The sequence below is a fragment of the Charadrius vociferus genome, unplaced genomic scaffold, assembly GCF_000708025.1.
Source record: "Charadrius vociferus isolate BGI_N301 unplaced genomic scaffold, ASM70802v2 scaffold16, whole genome shotgun sequence".
NCBI lineage: Eukaryota > Metazoa > Chordata > Aves > Charadriiformes > Charadriidae > Charadrius > Charadrius vociferus.
Genome location: NW_009649167.1, coordinates 971,727 through 993,733, shown reverse-complemented (window position 1 = coordinate 993,733; position 22,007 = coordinate 971,727). Strand labels below are relative to the sequence as shown.

Below are 22,007 nucleotides of genomic sequence, written 5' to 3'. Positions count from 1 at the left end.
CAGAAGGAACTACTTTTCAAAAAAAAAATATACAATTAAATTGCAGATTGCTTTGACATGTAAATGTGTGTAACCAGAAGTACAAGTGAGTCCAAGAAAGTATCTATGGAGGACAGATTCATCACTGGCTATTACATACAAGCTCTGGCCTGTGGCTGAGGAAGCTCTTAGGCTGCCGACCACCGGAGGAGAGAGCATCACTGTTCTTCCCTTCTTTCTTTCCTGAACATCTGGTGCTGACTGCTGCCACAGCCCCGCTCTGGAGGGATGTTTGCTCCGACCCAGGATGAGTTTCCTCTGCCCTGATATTGTTTTCACCACCTGCAAGCTTCTATATTTATTGTAATCTAGGACAAAACTAATTTTCATTTAAAGTACCAGTCATTATGACAAATGCACTTTCAAGCATCTGGACCCTTGTTTTATAGTGTTTGCATGGTGGGAAATCATCTTAAAATATGTTGAACAGCTGTTGAAAGATTGTTCTAGGGGTGTAGCATTGAAAGACTCCAGGGAGACCTTAGTGTGGTCTTTCAATGCTTAAATGGGTCTTGTAAGAAAGATGGAGTGAGACTTTTTACCAGGGCGTGTAGTGACAGGGGCAATGCTTTTAAACCAAAAGAAGGGAGATTTAGATTCGATGTTAGGAAGAATTTTTTTACGCTGAGGGTGGTGAGGCACTGGAACAAGCTGCCCAGAGAAGTTTTGGATGCCCCATCCCTGGAGGTGTTCAAGGCCAGGCTGGATGGGGCTTTGACAACATAATCTAGCACAATGTGTCCCTGCCCATGGCAGGGGGGTTGGACTACATGATTTTTGAAGGTACCTTCCAACCCAAACCATTCTGTGATTCTATGAACTATCACCCCAGTGCCATCTAATCGTCAGCATGAGGGGAACCGCAGGAGAAGCAGGTTTGAACCATTTCCTCTGGAGGGGAGGGAAGCAGGTTCGTGTTGCTGCTGGGCTGCAATCAGGCCCTCAGCGAGTCTTTGTGCCTCACTGCCACCTGACGTGAGCAGCTCCATCTCTGAAATGGCACCTTTATTGCACCGCATAGATTGCTCAGTTTAAACCCAGTTTCAACATACAAGGAATTTAATGTCAAGCAAAAGAAAGAAATTATTTTTCATAAGCAACCTGCTTCAGGTGAATGTGGCTGTTTGGTGATCTTGGATCCTGACAGGTTTGGCTTTGATTAAAAACAAGCGTTCAATAATTCGTGTGCTAATCTGTGATTTCAGAATAGTGTGACATTGTGCCATGCAGATGCTCTGTTTCCTTGACTTATGCATTTTTTAATGGAATACATCACCCATAGCTTTTAAAATTATCTGACAAATTTATCTTGACAACACTGAAGTTTTGCTCAGCGTGAGATTTTATTAGTATGCTGTAATTTCTTAAATGATACTTGATGCTTTTTTAATTAAAAAGGCCATAATGTTTCAATGTCAATGACTTGACTAGTGCTAGAAGACCTGAGCTTTTGGAATTGATTTCTGTTCATCTCAAACAAGTGAAACCTACAGGCAGAGCAGCTGAATAACTAAATGTTAAAAGACCCCATTTCTTCAAAGCTTGCCTTTTGATCCTCACATTGCCGCCGAGGCTCTGAATGCATCATTCATTGCAGGGAGAGTGTTTTCCTATCTCAGCTGGATTGCATGCTGTTATTTTTTTAATTGTAAAGTATCTCTTTTTCTGAGGCAAAATGGATCTGATGGTGAATGGCCGCTCTGACAGACACAGAGAGATGGCAGATAGAGAGTTTCTGCTAGCATTTTCTGTACTTATATTTATATAGAAAGAATTGAAAATATAGAAAATATAGAAAGAATTGAAAGCTCGCATCTTTTTTATTCCCTTGAAAGTTCTGTTATTTTTCTGTGGAAACAACCTCAGCAGCTTAACCAAAAGCTGGCTTGTCATTGTAACCTGAATTGGTATGTGTAGAAATATCTGCCCAAACTGGCACGGGCATTTTCACCGAGGAAAATATAAGGTTGGATAAATATCACTAATTCTATTGGGTTTTGGTTTCAGCATCTTTAATATGTGCCCTCTCCTTTTCAGCACTATTCCAGGATTGTTTCCTGTTCTTATTTCTCATGTAACATTCATTTGATGTAGCTGAATCTTTGCTGAAGTCCCTCCTGTGCACCAAGACCTGATCAACCTCGACATCTGTTGCGAATTGCTCTAGAGCTGTACAGTCTGAGAGCAGGAGTAAACCTGTGGAGCTGCCTTTTGGCAAATTCCTGCCAAATCTGGAGACCAATTGCCCTTTTTTGGGGCAACTTTTCTTTTTAATTGAAACGAGAGTCAAATTTAAACTCAGCTCTGAGTCAAGCAAAGCTGTGCTGCTTGCGTTTCGCTATCATAACTATGAGGTGTTCTCCAGGTCACGCTTGTTTGTGGGCTGGTGGGGCTTATGAAGCAAGAATGGGATTATCTAATTTTTTGGTTTTGTGATATATGCTTGTCAATGGCAGAAATAGACAAATGCTGATAGGGAAGTGCTGGAGAGGGTACAGCAAAAGGCTACAAAGATTTTTAAGGGATTGGAGCATCTTTCTTATGAGGAACGGCTGAGGCCCTTGGGTCTTTTTAGTCCAGAGAAAAGAAGACTGAGGGGGGTTCTTATCAATGTTTATAAATACTTAAAGAGAGGGTGCCAGGGGGGTGGGAATAGTCTTTTTTCAGTGGTGGCCAGTAATAGAACAAGAGGTAATGTGCACAAACTTCAGCATAGGAAGTTCCACCTAAACATGAGGAGGAACTTCTTTCCTTTGAGGGTGGCAGAGCACTGGCACAGGCTGCCCAGAGAGGTGGTGGAGTCTCCCACTCTGGAGACATTCAAAACCCACCTGGACGCTGTCCTGTGCACCCTGCTGTAGGTGACCCTGCCCTGGCAGGGGGGTTGGACTAGATGATGTCCAGAGGTCCCTTCCAACCCTGACCATTCTGTGATATTGTGATTCTGTGACTTTGTGACTCTATGACTTTTTCTTTCACCCATATGTTGATAATTTAAATCTATCCCAGGCTGATAGTGACTGTTCATTTTTTCTGCTGTGTTACTGACATCTGTCAATAATGGAGGAGAAATGGGCAGGCACTTTTAACCTAGTCCTTTTTTTAATGGGTATCATCAGCAGGATCATTAGCACGGCTGTTGCAAGGACCATGTATGGCCTTGGTCTTTCAGAAGTGCTTTTTTCTGGCTACAGATGAGAATTAGGTGAGGGTGAAAAGGGGCCAGGTTGCTTTGCCACTGACCAAGTGGTAGACTTTCATTGAGAAAACAAGACTGTTGTGTTGTTTATTGACGATCTGAAAGATGTCATTTGATTCAACGTTACTAAATTCTGCTGTGTTTTTAAAATAAGTCAGTATGTTATGAACTCTTTAGAGTTAGAGACAGCACAATGTTAGAGACAGTACAATAACACATAGCACAATGGAAGATAAATGATGTATTCCTGTGGTGCAAACCACCGGCTGCCAGCGTGTCAGAGCCAGTCCTTGTCCTTATACTCTGTATTCATTAGTGCCTCAAGGGATACTTATTCACCTTATCTGTTCTGTTCTAGTGATTCACCATTTTTCAGCAGAAGAGAGGCGCATGCGAGCAATAAAAGAGATGGCTCGCATCTTGAGAGTAGGAGGCCAGATAATGATATATGTGTGGGCAATGGAGCAAAAATGGAGCAGATTTGAAAAGCAAGATGTCTTTGTTCCTTGGAATCCTTCACCTCCTTCCTGCTCCTCGGGTGAGCCTTGCTCACGTGGAGTACAAAAATCAATTCTTCACAAGGACAAAGAGATGGCTTTGAACCAGCCCTGTCATAAGTTGGATGGGACTTCAGAGGTACACAGGACAGCAAGGAGCTCCTCCTGTGGAGGGGAAAAAAAAGCACCGTGCACGGTGCTAGAGAAATCTCTGAGACGGTCTCTGTTCTCAAGATCACTTGACTCGGTATTAGATGTGGGTGATCAGTGGCACCAAGAAGAGCTCATTAGATTCTGCAATTACGGTGTTCAGCGTCTCTGTTCTCAAGATCACTTGACTCGGTATTAGATGTGGGTGATCAGTGGCACCAAGAAGAGCTCATTAGATTCTGCAATTACGGTGTTCAGCAAAAAAAAAAAGCCGAAAAAAACCCAGAGAACATGGCTTTCTGAAATGCGCTTCTGAGTTTTTTCTACATTGCAAACTGAGGTTTGAAAATACAACAGCTTTTGAAGTGGCTGTTAAACCTGTGCTGCCCATGTCACGCTGCTTGAAGGCTTTCAGAAGTTGCTATTCAGAATTAGGGCAAGCAACTATACAGCTCCCTATGGCTGCAGAGAGTCTTCACAATTGCCGCGGAGTGTGTTTACCTGACCTGATTTCACATCAGAAAGAATTAGCTGTCAGACAACAACTTAAAATAGACCATCGCCCAAAAGAAGGAGCTTTCTGCCAACCTCAGAACAAAAGGAGAACAGACTCTTCTGTATGGAAAGTAGTCAATGAGTGAGCTCAACAGAGTGGACAGGAGACGGGTCCTGGTAGGGGCCGGCTGAGGTACCACCGTGTTTTTAAAGAAGAGGAGCCTGCTGAGCTGATAGAGCATCATATTCCTGAGCTACATATTACTCATTCATATTTTGACCATGCCAATTGGTGCGTGATCGCAGAAAAGACTGAAGTGTGGAAGATCTAGGGAAAATTTCCTTATTGGAATGCACAAAGAATACTTAGGGGCTTTCTTCCTTTTGAAAGCTCAGCGCCTTTGAAAATCTTTCCTGAAGCTTTTTATAGCCTTGGGTTTGTTTTGGGGGAGAGGGGGACGTATGAGGAGGAGACTGCTTTGAAACTCTCAGGTTCTATGACTTTGTTTTCTTTGATTTTGTTCTTAAAATACATCTCTATTGAATTTTTTTTTTCTAGAGTTATTATTCCAGACTGAGCACATTTTAGCACACTGATCCCTTTACATAAACACCTGCCAGCTGTGTTTTGTAGCTTGAAAACAAGTAAAATACAGTTGGAAGGTGATTGCCAGATTATTTTTTACATGTGCATTAAAAGTCTTTGTTATTCATTTATTACTATATACTTGTTCATTTCAACTTTTTATTCTAAAATTTATTGTACTCTGCCACTTGATGTAATGTAGCACGGGAAGTAACTGAAAGATGCACTGTTTTATTGCAGTTCACTTTGTCAGCCTGTATGATACTTCCAGTCATACGAGACAGACAGGCTTTTATGAGAATTACTAAGGTATAGAGCCCTCATGGCAGAGGCAGTAACTCATGACACTGTCATAGCCTAGAGATCTTTTTCATTGCCTTGTAGCAGTCACAGCCAAGAAAGCAAAGTGATATTCGCCTCCATTTATGCCACGACATGACCCCTAAAAAATTAGTTTTAAAAGTGAGCTCGACATGTATGCTAAAGGATACAGCATATATAAATATGATAAACCAGCTGAAGGATTGCTCTTTCTCCCTGTCAGCAAAACTAGGAGGAGTCAGAAGGATTTAATAACTCATTTAAATCTGTGCAGTGAATGAGCATAGGACAGAAAAGTGGTCCAGTGACCACTAGTTAACAGAGAAAATATTTATTAACATCAGCATGAAATACTAATGCTTTTATCGACAGATTCGCCTTTTGCAAAGATCAGATTCATTATCCAATGAAATGGCTGCATATATGGCTACACATATCCAATGAAGAAATGGCTCTAAATAAGTTTGTTTAAGGTTGCAATCTAGAGTAAATATTTGAAAGAAAAACAAACAAAGTCCCAAACAACAGGGCTGCTTTGCTGATGATTATTTACCTGCTGGGGAGGTCTGTTTGTAATTTTACTTCCTGCCTTTGTTTCTGTGGATTTGTGAATCAGCAAGTCAGAGATCAGACTTGTTTTCTGAGAAATAAGCCCCTGCCTGTTCTTTATGTGTCTGTCAGTAGCAGAAGCATATCATGTTTTCCAACGTAGTATGGAATCATACAGTAATCTGAGGTTTTTTAATGCAGCTTTAATTCAATTTGGATGTAATATCTGTAATCACATTTCCTTTACTTCCTCCCATGAAGTTCACATCAGCAGTATCATAGTACATCTTGTATTTTCAGGTGGAAAAGCAAGAGGGGCTAATCAGTCTCCTCCATCTGTAATGACTGTCTCTGCAGCACTCCTTTTTTTCCCCTAAATGTTAGTACCGTTGTGCAAGTGCAGAAAATAATTTTCAGTCACAAAATGTTGCTGCTGTTCGGCTCTGACAACACCGTTTCCTTCATTTTGTACACTTTTTTCCCGTTGCCAGAAGGACTTCACAGCATCTCCCTATTTTTCAATGCAGCTTCGGGTTGCAGTAAGCAGCGGCAGCAGCACGTTGCAGCTGAGCCTCTCCATCATGTCTGCTCCTACTGTTCAACAGGCTGTTAACCCACACAACGCACCAGAAAAATGCCTTTGATATAGCTGCCAGTCCTCGTCCTCAAGCACACCTGATGCTTCGTTTTCTTAGAAACAAACACAGGGATTTTAACTGAACCTGACTGGTACTCTTGGAAGAGTTTAGCCTGCTCCAGCATTCCCTGAAGGAAAGGTGCTCATCATCTCCAGTTCTTCCCTAGGGTGCAATGAGTCACCACTACATTTCTTCTAATGCTGATACCCTCGTCTGCCGGCTCTGCATCAGATGTTCCCAAACAAGATCCATCTCACAGGGACAATACTAGCCTAACTGGAAGGATTTTTAATCTCTGGACAACTGTCAGTGGCTCTAAAAGCAAACCTCCCCTTCAACAAGGAGTTAATGTCCTTCCTTTGAATGAAATGAACAGCAAAGGCCCAGTTCTTGTGTAGCAAAGTGCTGCCTAAGGCATGGGTTAGACCTGCTTCCACAGGGGATGTCTTCCACTCATGATGGTTGCCTCTGGAGGGTGCTGAGTGCTTTCTGGGATCAGACTCAATTCAGCCTCTTGCAAAAGAAGCCGCCCCAGGACAGGGCCCTGACTATGCAGGGGAAGAAAGCAAAGATGTGGCTTTGGTTGGATCATGTATTAATACCTCCTCACGTTTATGCATGTCACAAACGTTATAAAGGCATAAGCTCTCTTCAAAATTCTCATTTTGATCAGGATGCCAGTAGCAAAACCACGACTGAGTTCATTCCTTCACTTCAACATCACAGTCTGCATTTGTAGTCCTCGGGGTAGGCACTACCTTGAGCCAAGGGATACAGCAGGGAAATGCTCTGCACTCCTGAGCAGTGCTTGGTCCTAATTCATGTTCTTCTTGTTCTCTCTGCTGTTCTGAGCTGGATTTTAGAACAGAAAAGTACAATCTTTCTGGCCTCATTTAGGTATCTAGGCTATAGATCTGTATGTAAGTCTAGCTTTGCCCCCTGCGGAGCTAATGGCAAGGAATATCCCCTTGAGAGGATGAACCATGAAATACACCTTGAAGAGCTGTTGGGACTAGAGAGATCATGTTCAGCACCTGCTCATCTCTTTCCATTGCTTGTGGAAGGAGCTTAGAGAGGAGCACAGCCTTAAACACTGATTCTTGGATGCTTCAGTTAGGAGAGATGGCTCTTACCTAGGAATCTTTTAAATTCTGAGGATGGAAATAAGGAGCATGAACAGGAAAATCAGACAGATTCATATAATTATAGAATGGTTTAGGTTGGAAGGGACCTTAAAGATCATCGAGTTCCAACGCCCCTGCCATGGGCAGGGACACCTCCCACTAGACCAGGTTGCTCAAAGCCCCATCCAGCCAGGCCTTGAACACTTCCAGGGATGGGGCATCCACAGCTTCTCTGGGCAACCTGTTCCAGTGCCTCTCCATCCCAACTCCACCTTTTGGCCAACCAGTGCTGCCTACATATCCCTATTTTGTAGGAAACATGGAAAAAATCCTTGCTAAGCTGCAGGAAAAAAAGACAAAAAGCATCAGCCTGACTTAGCTCTCCTTTACTGCATCTGCCACTCTGAATTTATGGTCATTTGAGGCCTCACCTATCCAAGGGACACTTTCAGAAAAGCTTCCAATGTCTGACACTCTCTCTGATCTACCGATGATGATTGCCTTAACAGATACTAATATGAGTAAAGCCAATGTCTTCCCACCTTGTCTGATTTGCAGGTCACTAAAAATCCCCCAGTTCTTAATTTTCTCCACAAACAGTTTCTCTGCTGTTCCTACTTTCTTTTGTGGGCCCCTGGGAAATCATCCACAGTCATCCATGAGCACAGCTTGGGGTCCTCAGTTCTGTGCTTGCCACGTGAAGCACTGTCACATCGAGTCCCACACAGCCCACGTGCAGTTGGCACGGTAGCTGCAGCCAGTGTTGCTCACATCACTAGAGCTAAGACACTGTGGGCGCAGCACTGTTTATCCTCCTTCGGCATAAACAGGTTTGATGAGTGTGAGTATATCACAGAAGATTTTTGCCCACTGGGTAAATGTCTTTGTTCTAATTGTCTGCTAATTGGCAAACAGCTAATCCCACTTATTATCAAAATTCTTTCTCCAGAGAAAACTCAGCCAAGAGTTTCATAAATCCTTTTCCCTCATCCCTTTTAATTTTAAAAATTGTTCCAAGTATCATTCGGTAGCTATCACCTAAGGAGGTGTTCTGTTTGAGTTAATCAGCTCCTGCAAGGTTATCTGTGATCTATTTGAAAGTGCCTTAGCCAGCATCTTGCCTTCTGTCTTAATTAGTAATTACTGGCCTAAAATTGTCACTTACCATAGGCATTTGTACTGACCTCTCAAATTAAGATCGCCCATGAAATTAAAAGTGGAAGAAGCCTATTGGGTCACTTATTCTATCCTCCAAAGTGCATTTATTATTCACGGTGTGTGGCAGGCAACCCAAGTGTAGGATATGATTGAGAACACCGCAGTTAACTCGTCTTTGAAATGTAAATACAATTAATGAGTATACCTGTCTTCCCCCAGGATCTGTCCTTGTCTGCTTTGTCATTCTGACTTCTTTCTTTCTTCTCTTTGATGGGGATCCTGATTTCCTTTCCTTTCCTTCCTTCTCACTCAAGACTGAAAACAACATTTGGCAGAAGGATTCCAAGTGGTAAAAAGCACAGAAAATATTCCATGGATTTCTCAAAATGTGAGCTTTACTAGCCTGCCTTTCAGATCTCATTGTGACCAGGACTGTGCTAAGTGTCACCTTCATAAATTGGCACAACACATCATTTGACACGAACATACTATTGCCAGTTTAAAAAAGAACACCAGCTTGCGTGCAGTGAAAGCCCACGTTGGCAACATTTAGCTATAGTGAAACTGTGTCATTCACTGGCTGTCACAGACTTCCAATTAAAAGCATCACATTTAATAACACAAAGTAAATTGGCCCAGGCAAAACCAAGAAAAATTGGGGAAACACTGGGTAAGTCAAGAGAGGGAGTGGGACAGTAGGTCACCATCTCTCAGTCTTCAGTTGCCCCATACTCAAACTCTGCTCTTTATAACTGCATACAGTGGCTTGAGAAGAGGTTAAAAATACCCAAAAAGAGTATTTTAAGAGTAAGCCATGCCAGAGCTCGCATAGAGCCTTCATGGGAACCTGAACAGAAAGGCACCTTCTAAAACACCGGTCTGGCTAGTAAAATGCAAGCTTCCTACTGTTAAAGCCCAGCAGCTTTGTTTTTGTTTTTTTTTTTCCACCAGTACTTTCCTTTCACCCCCATATTCAGGTATCTCTACATGGCTTTATAAATAAAATTGAAAATGTCTCCTACTGCAGCCTACTGTTCTACTTACCTGTTGGAAGACAACCTCTTCCAAGCACAGGAACGCTCCATTTCATATGCAGAAATCTGAGTGGATGTGGCAGAAGGCCAGCACAGCTGAGTGGGGATCTCCGGGCTGAGCTCAAACATGTAAAGGAAGGTTCCAATTGGAAATTTTTAGAAATTAGAAAATTAGAAAAAGATTTTCCCTGTGAGGGTAGTGAAACGGGCTGCCCGGAGAGGGTGATGGATTCTGTGTCCTTGGAGATACTGAAACCTCAGCTGGTGAGGGCTGAGCAACCCCGTGTGGCTGGACCTGCTCGGAGCAGAGGCTTGGACAAGATGACCTCCAGAGGTCCCTTCCAACCTACAGCACCAGAGGCAGGAGGCAGACCTTGTCTTTCACAGGAAAGGTTACTGAAGAGCTGTTATCCTGGACAAGGCTTGCCAGCCATGGCCAAAGAGGCTGGAATGAGAACAGCTACATGCTGGGGCCTGGGGACAAAAAGGGGCAACTCTGATGCCAGACTGGCAGAAAAGGATGTGTGAAGGATTTTAACAGTGGGAAAATTTAAGATGGGTTGGAGGATTACAGCTACTGAATTTAGGGTGTCCTCATGAAAAAGATGCTCTGGGACACTAGGGAATAGAAGACAGCAGCTCTGGGTTGGGAAGTACTGACTGTGCTGGGCAGGAGGACCTGGGCATTGGTGGCTGTAAAGCAGGGTGGTTTGATGGACGTAGCAGCCTGGAGCTTCAGGGAGGTGGAGAAGTACTGGGGCTACCTGAAGATCCCATGTTTTAGGGCAGGAAAACATGCAGAAATTGCCTTTTCTCTTTCTGTTCTTGGGTGTACAGTAGCCATAGATGTATCCCAGGATGACCCCTCTTTCAAGTGCCTTGTGATGCATGAAAAATGGCCTCTTTTGCTTGCTCACCTCCTAGACTCTGAACTGTGCCTAGTGGACCACACCAACAAAAGGGGTGGAATTGCCCCCTCCTGAGCCCTCCCAACCCCATGGGCTGACAGGGAAGGCGAGTGAGAGAGCTGGATTTGCATTACAAATATGAGGCAGTAACTAGTTCAGAAATTACAATTTGCCCCTTTACTGCTATTTTAAGAGATTCCAGTGTTTCCGTTTCCCTGAAATGCAGCTGTGCAGACCACTGATTCAGCAAATCTCACGGTGGCTTCAAATGAACAGTTGGGTGGGAAAGGCAGGGACACCATCGAACAGATCAGCCACAGATGCACAATAGAAATTATTTCCGTCATGGAGGAGGCAGAATTTTAACAGCTATTTTTAACCTCTAACTTCCCTCCTAAACTGCTAGGTAACAGTAAAATGCATTAATAAGTAATATTAAAGTAAACCTATTAATTGGGAAAAAATTTAATCTCCCTAGTTTAAATGTCCTTTGATGGAGCAAGTGCAGAATCCAGCTCTCCCACCTCTGGCTGAGTGCTCCAGATGTTGGAAAAGCATGAATCTTGCTCCCTTCCCACAAGGCATATTTGTAGATCGCTGCCTATGGAGAAGGTTCCCAAGCAAAGAATTCTCCCTCACAGTTGTCCTTCAAGTGTCTAAAGCCCCCCCGCCTTGTCTTCATGCTTTCCGGTAGCTGACCTCCTCTACCTGTCCCCAGCCACTCTCAAACCAGCTCCTGCTGTTTCCACCCACCTTCTTGGAAATCAGTTTCAGCTATTTCAGCTTCCTTTGCAAACCAGGTGAGAAGGGGACCTGAAGAGGAGGAGGAATCCCAAGGGCAGCAAAGACATGGTTCCAAGGGACCCTGGGCAGAAGATGGCATGAACAAAGCGGAGCTAGGAATCTGCACTCCAGCAGTTATCATGGGCTGCAACCACTTTGGGAATAACATCAAGAAGTCTGTGTAGAAAAGTAATATTAATTGACTAAATTCTGTGAGGTGATCCCTGAGAAAGAGTTAAAAGTAACTGCAAGACTTCCATGGGACTAAGAAGTGGTAATTTTGATTAGGAGCTGAAAGTCACTTAAAGGACTATCAGGGACACATTCCCGATAAAGTACCTCGTTGTATCAAAGGCAGAGGAGCAAAACAGACATTCCTCCAAGCTGCAGGTACTCCTGTCTTGCAGACCCACCCACACGCGTTTCCACTGGACCACTAGTGATTTTGATGGAGCACTCTCGTGTTGCAGTGAGGGCACTCCCAGCACTGCGTTACTGCAGGGAAGCAGAGAACAGCAACCTTAGCTGTTGCCCAGCATTTTAGATGACATCTCATAGCACCTTGTTCCTAAAGCAGGCTCCACAGTGAAAGACCAACACTTACTCCATGTCCATGGAGAGGGCTGAAGATCAGCTCCAAGAAGGTGCCAGGACAGAGGTGGTGATAGGTGCCCCAGTACCTCTGTTGGAGAGATGCAGATGGACCCGTGGTGTCAGTGGTGAAGTTACGTGCTTTGGGCTCCTGCTTGTATTATCTTATGTTTCACTCCTATTTAAGAGATGTCAAACCCATCCTCACTGAAACACCACTTAACGCTCAAATGATTTAGATGATATTTACCAGCTCCAGGATTGCTGAAACAGGGTATACAATTTCTTCCAGAACTTCAGTGCACACACTGTAGACAACTGTAGAAGAAAATCTGTTATAGGAATGTTTAACTGTTAATAGTCTCATTTTTCAGACAAGCAAAGCACCCACTGCTTTAGAAAAAAACACTGGGTTAGGGCCCAGTTGTCTTAGTTAATTTGGACAGAAAATAATTTCAGCTTTGATGCCAGAGAAAATTCCGAGTCAGTTCCTTGATGTATTGAAATTAATGGCAAACTCTTTGAATCTTGCTCATTTTGTGATGTGCAATGAGGTCCTGACATGCAACTTGCATGATGATTGATTAGCCTGCAGGGCACATCCGATTGAATCTTGCTCATTTTGTGATGTGCAACGAGGTCCTGACATGCAACTTGCATGACGTACTATTGATTAGCCTGCAGGGCACATCCGACAATAGAGGTGAATTTCTCTTGCTTGCTTATGTATTTACATTCCTTCCCTTGTTATGAAATATGAAGATCAAGAGAAGTATTTTGGCCTTCAAGAACTAGAAGCACATTTCACTGTCACATTAAGACAACTTTTGTTTAGCTGACTACAACTCTGGGGTTTGGTTTGGGTCATTGATTGAAATCCAATGCAACAAATTCATATAGCACTAATTGTTAGCGCAGCCAAAAAAATGTTAAGCAAGAAGGATTAAAGGCTGCTCAGGCATAGCAGAGCTCTTTCCAACAAGACAAATTACAGCTATTATTTTATATCAATGAACTGTAATAATCTTGAATTCCCTGCACTGGAAGGAAAATTTGTGATAATGAACTCTTCTCTTATCTAGCTTACCTTCTAACCTGCGATAATCAGGATAGTTCTTTAGTAGAGAAGGGGCCATTCCTCATGTCAGTTTTGCCAATATAAATTTTTTTAACAAAATACATTTTAAAAATCATCTTCCCATCAGACAATATGCTTATTATGATTAACTCGCAAGGAGAGTTGTTTACCATGGATGTCTAAAAATAACATGATTTTAAAAATAACGTTCTTCACAGGAGTTAACACTTGGACTTCAGAAATGGGGAGTAAAGTCCGAATGCACAACTCGCCCTTCGCACGGCTGATCTTTGCAGAGCAGAGAAAGTTTTAACTAAAGTGGTTGCTGCCTTTAGTTTCTTGATCACCTTTATAAAAAATTGGATTCACCTCTGGCTTTCCGTGCTAGCACGAAGCAGACTCCTCCGCAACCTCTTCGACTTGTTCAGTGCGTGAGTCCCACCCGGGCGGGAGCAGCTTGGAGTTTTCGTTTGGAAGTAGCAGGAGGTGACGCTGGATGAAAGCAAGGGTAATCCTCTCAGCATGCAATTCGGAAGAAATTCTAAGCAGGTCTCAAAAGATGAAATCAGCTGAAGAAACGGATCAACCGAGAGGTTGGTCCTGCGCTATTCAGTGTTTAAAAGTCCGTCTGCATGACCTCTCCCACTTGATCTGTGAAGGAGTGCAGCGCTCAGCGTAGGTCCAGCACAGCGCTGCTCCTGGGTGCATGCAGGCAGCCGAGCCCACCCCAGGACACCCTTCCTCACCAGGCTAAGGTTCTGCTTTTCTGGTACAAGGGTTACACAGTAGCCTCACAAGAGGTAAAAAGTGGCAGAAAACTCATTTTTCTTTCTGGCAACCACCTGCTCATATGTTCCTATCAGCCCCATTTGCCACTGCGATGGGGGTTACTGGTCCCTGCTTCCTCCAGCACAGCCCAAGACCTCAGTTCTGCACCACGTTGCCTCTAATGCTACAGCTACCCAAAAGGGAGGGGAAGCAGCACTCAGGGCGTTTAGCCTCTAAGATGATCCCAAAAAGCGCACTTACCAATCATTATCACAGAATCTGATCAATGCTCTAAAGGGCGGGTATCAAGAGGACGGGGCCAGACTCTTTCAGTGGTGCCCAGCAACAGAAGGGGCAACAGGCACAAACTGGAACACAGGAAATTCCATCTGAACACACGGAAAAACTTCTTTATTTTGAGGGCGACAGAGCACTGGAACAGGTTGCCCAGAGAGGTTGTGGGGTCTCCTTCTCTGGAGATATTCAAAAGCTGCCTGGATGCATTCCTGTGCCACCTGCTGTGGCAGGGGGATTGGACTAGATGATCTCTGAAGGTCCCTTCCAACCCCAACCATTCTGTGATCTCTCAAGGTGGAAGGGACCCCTAAGGATCATCAAATCCAACCCCCCACTCCTCACAGGACTGCCTGAAACTAAATCATACAACCAAGAGTATTGTCCAGATGCTCCTTGAACTTGGACAGGCTTAGTGCTGTGACCACTTCCCTGGGGAGCCTGTTACAGATACTGAGGCAAAATTGAATTAAAAATTACTGTAGGAAGGAAAAACGTGTGCAGAGACTTATGAGATACTGAGCCCACATGTTTAAATTTGTGTGTGACTGGGGAAGACAAAGAGGCAGGAGGCGGCAGCAGGGAGAAACACCAGCTTTGGGGAGCAGTGATAGTCATCTTCCTCTCTCAGCAACCCATTTTTCCATCCTTGACTGCTCTCACTTCATCCCAGGTAGAACACGATAAAAATGAAGCTTCAAGAACAGACAGCAGAACACCCACAGAGACATTTATGTTGGAGTTTCAGTCTCCTAGACAAAGCTGCTGAGATCTTTTGAAACAGCAAACTCCTCAGCTTCCTCCCACTGCGGAACCCACAGTCCCACTCCTGCCTCTCCACCCTCTGTAGCAATGCTGTCCCTGGGCATTTCAACTGTATTTCACACATCCCTACATACATTCCTCTTCTCTCACATTAGTTTTGGGTTGGGTGGGGTTTTTTTGGTTGTTTTTTTTTTGGAGGGGGAAGCTTTTGAATTCACACTTTCGCTCCATCACATGCTACAGTGGTAGTAGGCAAAATTAAAGACTGTTCAGCTTTTAAAAAAGGAGTAGGCAAGACCAGGCTCCTGAAAGAGCAGGCAATTTGTACAGTAATTATGCCCCCTCTACCACCATTCTTGTGCTTCTCTTTGTAATGGATTTAAGCACTCATTTCCACTAATTCAGTGGTTTTCCAAGATCTCTGACAGTCAAGACTGCCACTGCTGTGGTAGTCTTCTGGACTTCTTCAGTTTTAAGGGGAGCAGTTGAACGTGAAACAGGCTCTTAGATCAAAATCTCCAATACGAAGCCACTCCCTGCTTAAAAAAAACAAAAAACAAAAAACCCCGAACTTTATATTTAAATACTATCTAGTAATAGCCTAAATTAGCACAATGAAGTAACAAAGGGAGTGAATTCAGTCATTTTTAGGATAGCATAGTACATGGGCATAACATGTAAAAGACGTGTAGGATAAAGGAGCACAGGTGGTAGGGTTATTGGGGTTTTTTCTTTTTTTTTTTCTTCTTGTTTTTTTTAAACTTCAGTGGCTCCCTTTATTCTTACAATGGGGGGGGGCATATCCCACTTTTCTGATAAACAGTCTACATCAAAGCAAATGAATGCATACATAGGTAGTTATAGTGTAAAATGCTAATTCAGCATTTCATTTGGTGTTCTATTTTTACAATTTATTTTGCCATTTTAGAAATGTCACATATCAATTTAAGAGGTGAAAGAATATTTGTTAAAATTTGAAACCTTACCCGTGGTTAAACCACAGTCAAAGGAATAATCTTTATCTGAACACCTTTAGGTACGTTGAGGTGAACCTGAAAGCGTCAGACAGCAAGTGGACTTGCTTTATATAGGTATAATCCTTCTAAGCAAATTGTTTCATGTTGTCAAACTGATTTACAAGCAACACAAAAGTATTGCTCATCCACAATTTCAATGCAACTGCTTAGAAACAAGAGCCAGAAAACATTCTGTGTCATCACACCACAGAAAACAGCATGGCTAAAATAAAAGCAGACAGACAAACAGCAAGATACATGAAATCAGTAGGCAGAACATACATGCTCGAACTGGAGCTTACCACAACGCAGAAAAACCATTTTTTGCTTACAGCGTTGCCCATGAACAATCAAAAAGCAAGCGTGCACTATCCGTGTTCTCTCTTTGTAACGTCAGCTTACAAACACTGCAAAGTAACTATGATCTTATACAACTTCCAAGGCAACCTGTTATCCTTCTGAAAGGCTAATGTATTTTGTATGGATCTAAAGATGGATTTGTGGCTGTCAAACAATCCATCTGGTTTCTAAACCTGAATAAACATTGTTCTTTAGTTCACTGTGGTTTATACTAATAGCAAAATAAATTATTTGACTTTAAACTAGACCCATATGCAGCCAAACACGGACAAGGAGACGGCATTTGCAACATTCTGCATTTGACTCTGGGCACCTGAATTAGAACATCATGTCATCTAGTCCATCCTCCATAAACTTCTTGTAAATTGCCATAAACTTTGCTACAAATGCTTCCAGATGATAAATGGCTTTGCTCCCCAGTTGCAGGCGGTGTTCATAGAAGGCCGCCATCTGTGCAACTTCTCCTTTCAGTTGTCCATCACAGTTATTTAGAAGTTCTGTCAGTAGGCCCTAAAAGGGGAAAAAACAGGACAATATTTGAAAAAATTATGTAATTTTTGTTAAGAGGATAATCTGAATTCCTGAAAATAGCCAAGCTATGACCAATGGTTCACTCATGAATCCAATAGAGAAAGACATTCAAGAATCATTACATTACACTGACAGAACAAGACTTATGGAACCATGTCTCTTCAGAACTTTCTTTCAAGATAAATTACTTATGTCAAAATAGATGTTACCTACTGTGTTCTTAGATGGGAAAAGTCATATACTGGAACTACTTAGCCTTAATAAAGTAAATAAATTAACCTTATCTCCAAATACTATAACCTCTACTGCATGCAGGCACATGGTCCTGGAGAGAATCTTTACCAAGATAGCAAGTGTATTAAAATCACGTACTTCCTATCTTGAAAGCATCGAGCACAAAGAGAAACAACATTAATAAGTAACAAGGAAAGGGCTTATTTAGAGTTTATCTGTTTGTTTTTACATGCATGTGTATGTATAGACACACACAAGATACTTTACAACAATACATCAGTCACTACAGAAACCAGAAATGCAGTATTTTGGATCCAAGACAACAATAAAATCATTGCAAATCCATCTCTATTAAAACAGTCAGGATTATTTGAGAAGTATCTCTAGACCATGTCAAGTTTATGAAGAGGAAGCGGGTACAGAAATACACCTTTGGCACGACAACAACAGTCCTCAGACAGGACAATGCAAGATCCACTAATCTACCACAAGAAAGGAAGGTTAAAGAAACATCTGACTACAAAAACTGTTAGAAAGCAGAAATCAGTTAACATGAAAAGAAATTTATTATCTTGTAATTAAGTCTGATGGCAAAGTCCTCCTAGGGTAAGTTGCAAACATTAGCTTCAATGTTTTTTTCTGCTCTAATTTTCTTCAGCATCCTTTCATCCTGCTTAAAATAAAAACATGCACGGCCCATTTGCTTTTTTTCCTCCCGAGATGACTTCTTTGAAGACACCTGCTGGCTTAGCATCCTTCAGCAAACCTCTCCACTAGGACACAGCAAATACTGAACTTATAACAAACTTGTAACTTTTACAAGAGAAAACAAACCGTATCAGAATTAACCCATAAAATACACCTATGCCTCAATACAGAAACTGTCCAGAGAAGTCTTCAGGGGGACTACACATGTCCTCCTTTGTTTTCACTCAACTACAATGCTGCTGTTCTATGATCACAGAACAAGTTTTAGTAAAGGATTCAAGAGAGGGGCAAACAAGGAAGCCTGCAACAGAAATAAACTAGAAACTGACATTTTCCAAATTAGAGAACAGAATCTTCCTGCCCCCAAAATCCACACAACTCAAGACTATTATGCCTAAATATATTGAGGCATGAACATAACTAAATCATCTAGTATATTGGCTGAGGATCATGAGAAGTAAATGCTAAGGGTCAGTGTTTGCAGGAACAAGGTCTATAATTACCATTTCAGAGCGATAACCTGAACTATTTTAGTTACTCTAGTGGAAAGAAACACAGGAATCAGAATGGTTTAGGTTGGAAGAGACCTTAAAGATCAGAAAAGTAGTTTTTGGTCACTCCTATCTATTTGGAAAAGGCATAGGTTTTCACTAATGTTTAGATAATTTGCTATGTTTTGGTGTGGTTTGGTTTTGGTTTTTGTTTGTGTTTTTTTTTTTTTTTTTAAACTGAAACTGAGACTGTCATAATGTGTTATAAACACTAACAGCTAGATAGCTGAACTACCTTCATTATAATCTCAGGAGGAATGCAGTGTGTGAGGAGTTCATAAAGCCGTCCACGGACCTCTAAAAGCCTGTTGGAAAGACACCACAAAATATCATAAGTACATCCCCAAAGCATACTAATGTGTTTCACAAATAGTGAAATATGCTGCAGGAAAAAAAAAAGTCAACCCAAGCAAAAGTTTTTTTGGTTTTGGTTTTTTTTTTTTCCTGTTTTTGGTTTTGTGGGTTATTTTAAACCCAGAAGCATTGCACAAATCAGTCTTAATTCATATGCTACTGATCACCTTTTATTCAAAACAGTAAGATAAGTTACACATACTCTAGTTACAATGGTCTCAGTTAATCTAGAAGCTACAAGGCTATTAGAATTTGTCTCAGGCTTGTCTCCCTCTAATTCCTCTTCATATCTAAATTATTATCATGCTTAAGATTAGTGAGAAGCCACTACAAAATTGATTAGAGCCACAAGATTTGTTTATGCTGTTTTTCTGTCTTCGTTGTTTACAAAAGGGGGTAAGATTATCAGGTGGCAGAAAGGGACACAGTTATCAGTTCTCAACTTTTGATATCAGGAAGTCAGAGGCTACAAGCATTTAAATTAAATACAAGAATTTAAGTGACATCTCATGTAATATATAGAACAGACGAAAAAGATCAGGCTGTATGTATGACAACGAGATGGATAAAGGGGTTAACTCCTAATGTCCTTAAAAAAAAAAAACCCACAAAACAGTGATTTCTCATTTTCAGTTCTTTTACAAAAGTACATTATGCTAAAGATGGTGAAACAGAACCCTTAAAAAACCCACCTACCCAAAAAACAAACAAACAAAAAACCAGAGACAGCAAAACATGCAACTAAGCTTATGCTCACTTTTATTACAAAACTTCAACAGAGAAAACCAACAATCATTTCAGTTCCTGAAGCTCACTCAGCCTTCTCTGGTAATTTTAAAGCTCACTTCCTCTGACTGCAAAGTACCAGCTCCAGCAGAAATGCCAGAGGATTACATATAGCTAAAAGTAAAGATGCCACATTTTAAAATATAACAATATAACTGGGTTTTTCTTTTTAGGTTTGAAAGTACACCAAAAATATAACTTATAGCTGCAAGCAAACGTATTCACCTACCTTTGTGGTGTCTGTTGACCAACAATAGCATTTGCAGTTTCTCTCAAATAAACTTCCCAGTCCATCTCAGGAATGTCTTGATCAGCAGTAAAAGGATACCTGTGTAATAACAATAATAATAATAATAATATTTTAAAAAAATAAAATCAAAGCAACCTGTCACCTATTCTAATACAGCCTCAGAAGTAAGTTCATTTATGTGTCTGCAAGTGTAATTTACATTATTTTTTTAGCAGTGACTTACTGTTGTACTCTGCAGGATTCACACATAAGTAGTGCTTTCCGAAGATTCCTACCAGATTTCTCTGCAATCCTTTGAGCCAGTTCCTGCGGAAGAGTCAGGCCTTCTTTCTTACACACACTGGACAAGACATGGCAGATCTAGATGTGAAACAGACAGCAGGGAGGGCAACACTTAGAAAACAGTTTAACACCTACAGAGTCTCCTGTTTGAAACATTTCTGGACCAGAGATAGATCAGTCTTTCATAAGACACACTTGACAAGTCACCCACCACAAAGAAAAACTAGGTCACTTTGTGGAAGTAAAGTTCTCGCTGTGATCTTAAGAAATATTTATTAGTAAGAAGTTTTAAATAACTTATTTTTGCATCCGTTTTAACATACATCTTCAATGCTGGGAGCAGGCACTCGTACAGCCAGGCATCTACTTTGAATAGGTCCTATAATTTTTGACATGGAGTTGCAGCACAGGATCAACCTGCAGGTTGCCATGTACTTCTCCATCGTTCTTCGCAAAGCATGCTGAGCATCTTTAGTAAGTTTGTCGACTTCTGTTAACAGCACCACTGAAAAAAAGATTAAAAATCGTGGGGTTTTTTATTAATATCAAATCTTTCTAAGAAAATAAGTACTTTGACATACAAACGTTAATACCGAAATAACTGATAGAAGCAGAAAGAGGCAGCATGGTTCCACAGACAGCAAAATAGAGATTAAGACAACCTGCATGCCTTTTTGCCTGTACAATCTTCTGCTCTTTCACACCCTATATTCACGTCCTGGAACGTCAATTTCTTCAGAGCAGGGTCTGCAACACTTCAGTGCCAAGAAATAATCCAGGTAGGTGTAGAAGCTTTCACTTTGATAATCAGTACAGTAACTTTTTAAAGGAATTTTTAAGTAAGAAATGCAAAAGAATTTATGGCATAAGGACATACCAAAAAGCACAAATTTCTTGGAAGATTCCCCTCAATACATTTTATATTTAAAAGCCAATATCTTAGATTAACAAAGGAGTAGTAGAAAGCTGCCTTGTTATTGTAGCTGCAGCACCTTTCCACAGTCTTTAAAAAAAAAAAAACACCACAACAAAACAAAACATATTTCAAAAATGCTTCAGAACAATCAGGAGACACCTAATATGAAGCAGTTAACCTAACCTGCTACCTTCTGCAGGTTCCTCCATAAGCAACTCATATGACTCATTTCAGTACTCTGAATGGTCCAGTGAGAACAGCGTGGAGGAACAAGTCAGCCTACTACTCTTCTCCCATTTCTCTCCTGGTTATACATGTAGCCTAAGGAGAGCAGCCAGCTTACCAGATACTTTGAGGTGCGTGGTATGACTGCAGCTGTAAGGATATGTACAGCAATAACTGGTAGAGCCAAGCAGTCTCTAGCACCTTACGTGAAATACAGTATTTCCTGAGAACAGTGAGGAAAATGAGACAGAGTACTAAATCCATAACCATTTTCAATTAAATTACTGCTCTATTCTATCTGTCAAGATTTCCTCTCTCCTTCAATCTTGTTATATAGTTCTGCCTGACAAATTTGGTGGCCTTCTATGAAGGGGTTAACAGCGGCAGTGGACAAGGGAAGATCAACAGATGTCATCTACCTGGACTTGTGCAAAGCGTTTGACACCGTCCCACACGATATCCTGGTCTCTAAATTGAAGAGACATGGATTCGACAAATGGACCACTCAGTGGATAAAGAACTGGCTGGATAGTCGCACTCAAAGAGTTGCGGTCAACAGCTCAATGTCCAAGTGGAGAGCAGTGACAGGTGGCGTTCCTCAGGGGTCAGTACTGGGACCTGTACTATTCAACATCTTTGTTGGTGACATGGACAGTGGGGTTGAGTGCACCCTCAGCAAGTTTGCCAATGATACCAAGCTGTTTGGCGAGGTAGACACGCTGGAGGGGAGGGATGCCATCCAGAGGGACCTGGACAGGCTGGAGAGGTGGGCCCAAGCCAACCTCATGCAGTTCAACAAGGCCAAGTGCAAGGTCCT

General features: G+C 41.9%; 2 protein-coding genes across 2 annotated transcripts in view; one reads left to right on the top strand and one right to left on the bottom strand.

Moving 5' to 3' along the window:
• Nucleotides 1-4,712, top strand: part of LOC104289470 (putative methyltransferase KIAA1456) — a 17,655-nt gene extending 12,943 nt beyond the window's left edge. The window contains 2 exon segments of the mRNA XM_009888421.1: nt 3,597-3,874; nt 4,536-4,712. Coding sequence (XP_009886723.1) covers nt 3,597-3,874; nt 4,536-4,712 — 455 coding nt within the window.
• An 11,784-nt stretch (nt 4,713-16,496) lies between these two features.
• Nucleotides 16,497-22,007, bottom strand: part of RFC3 (replication factor C (activator 1) 3, 38kDa) — an 11,023-nt gene continuing 5,512 nt past the window's right edge. The window contains exons 5-9 of the mRNA XM_009888420.1: nt 20,373-20,554; nt 19,991-20,127; nt 19,747-19,845; nt 18,613-18,682; nt 16,497-16,863 (exon numbers count right to left, since the gene is read on the bottom strand). Coding sequence (XP_009886722.1) covers nt 16,672-16,863; nt 18,613-18,682; nt 19,747-19,845; nt 19,991-20,127; nt 20,373-20,554 — 680 coding nt within the window. The 3' untranslated portion in view covers nt 16,497-16,671. The remainder of the gene's footprint in view (nt 16,864-18,612; nt 18,683-19,746; nt 19,846-19,990; nt 20,128-20,372; nt 20,555-22,007) is intronic.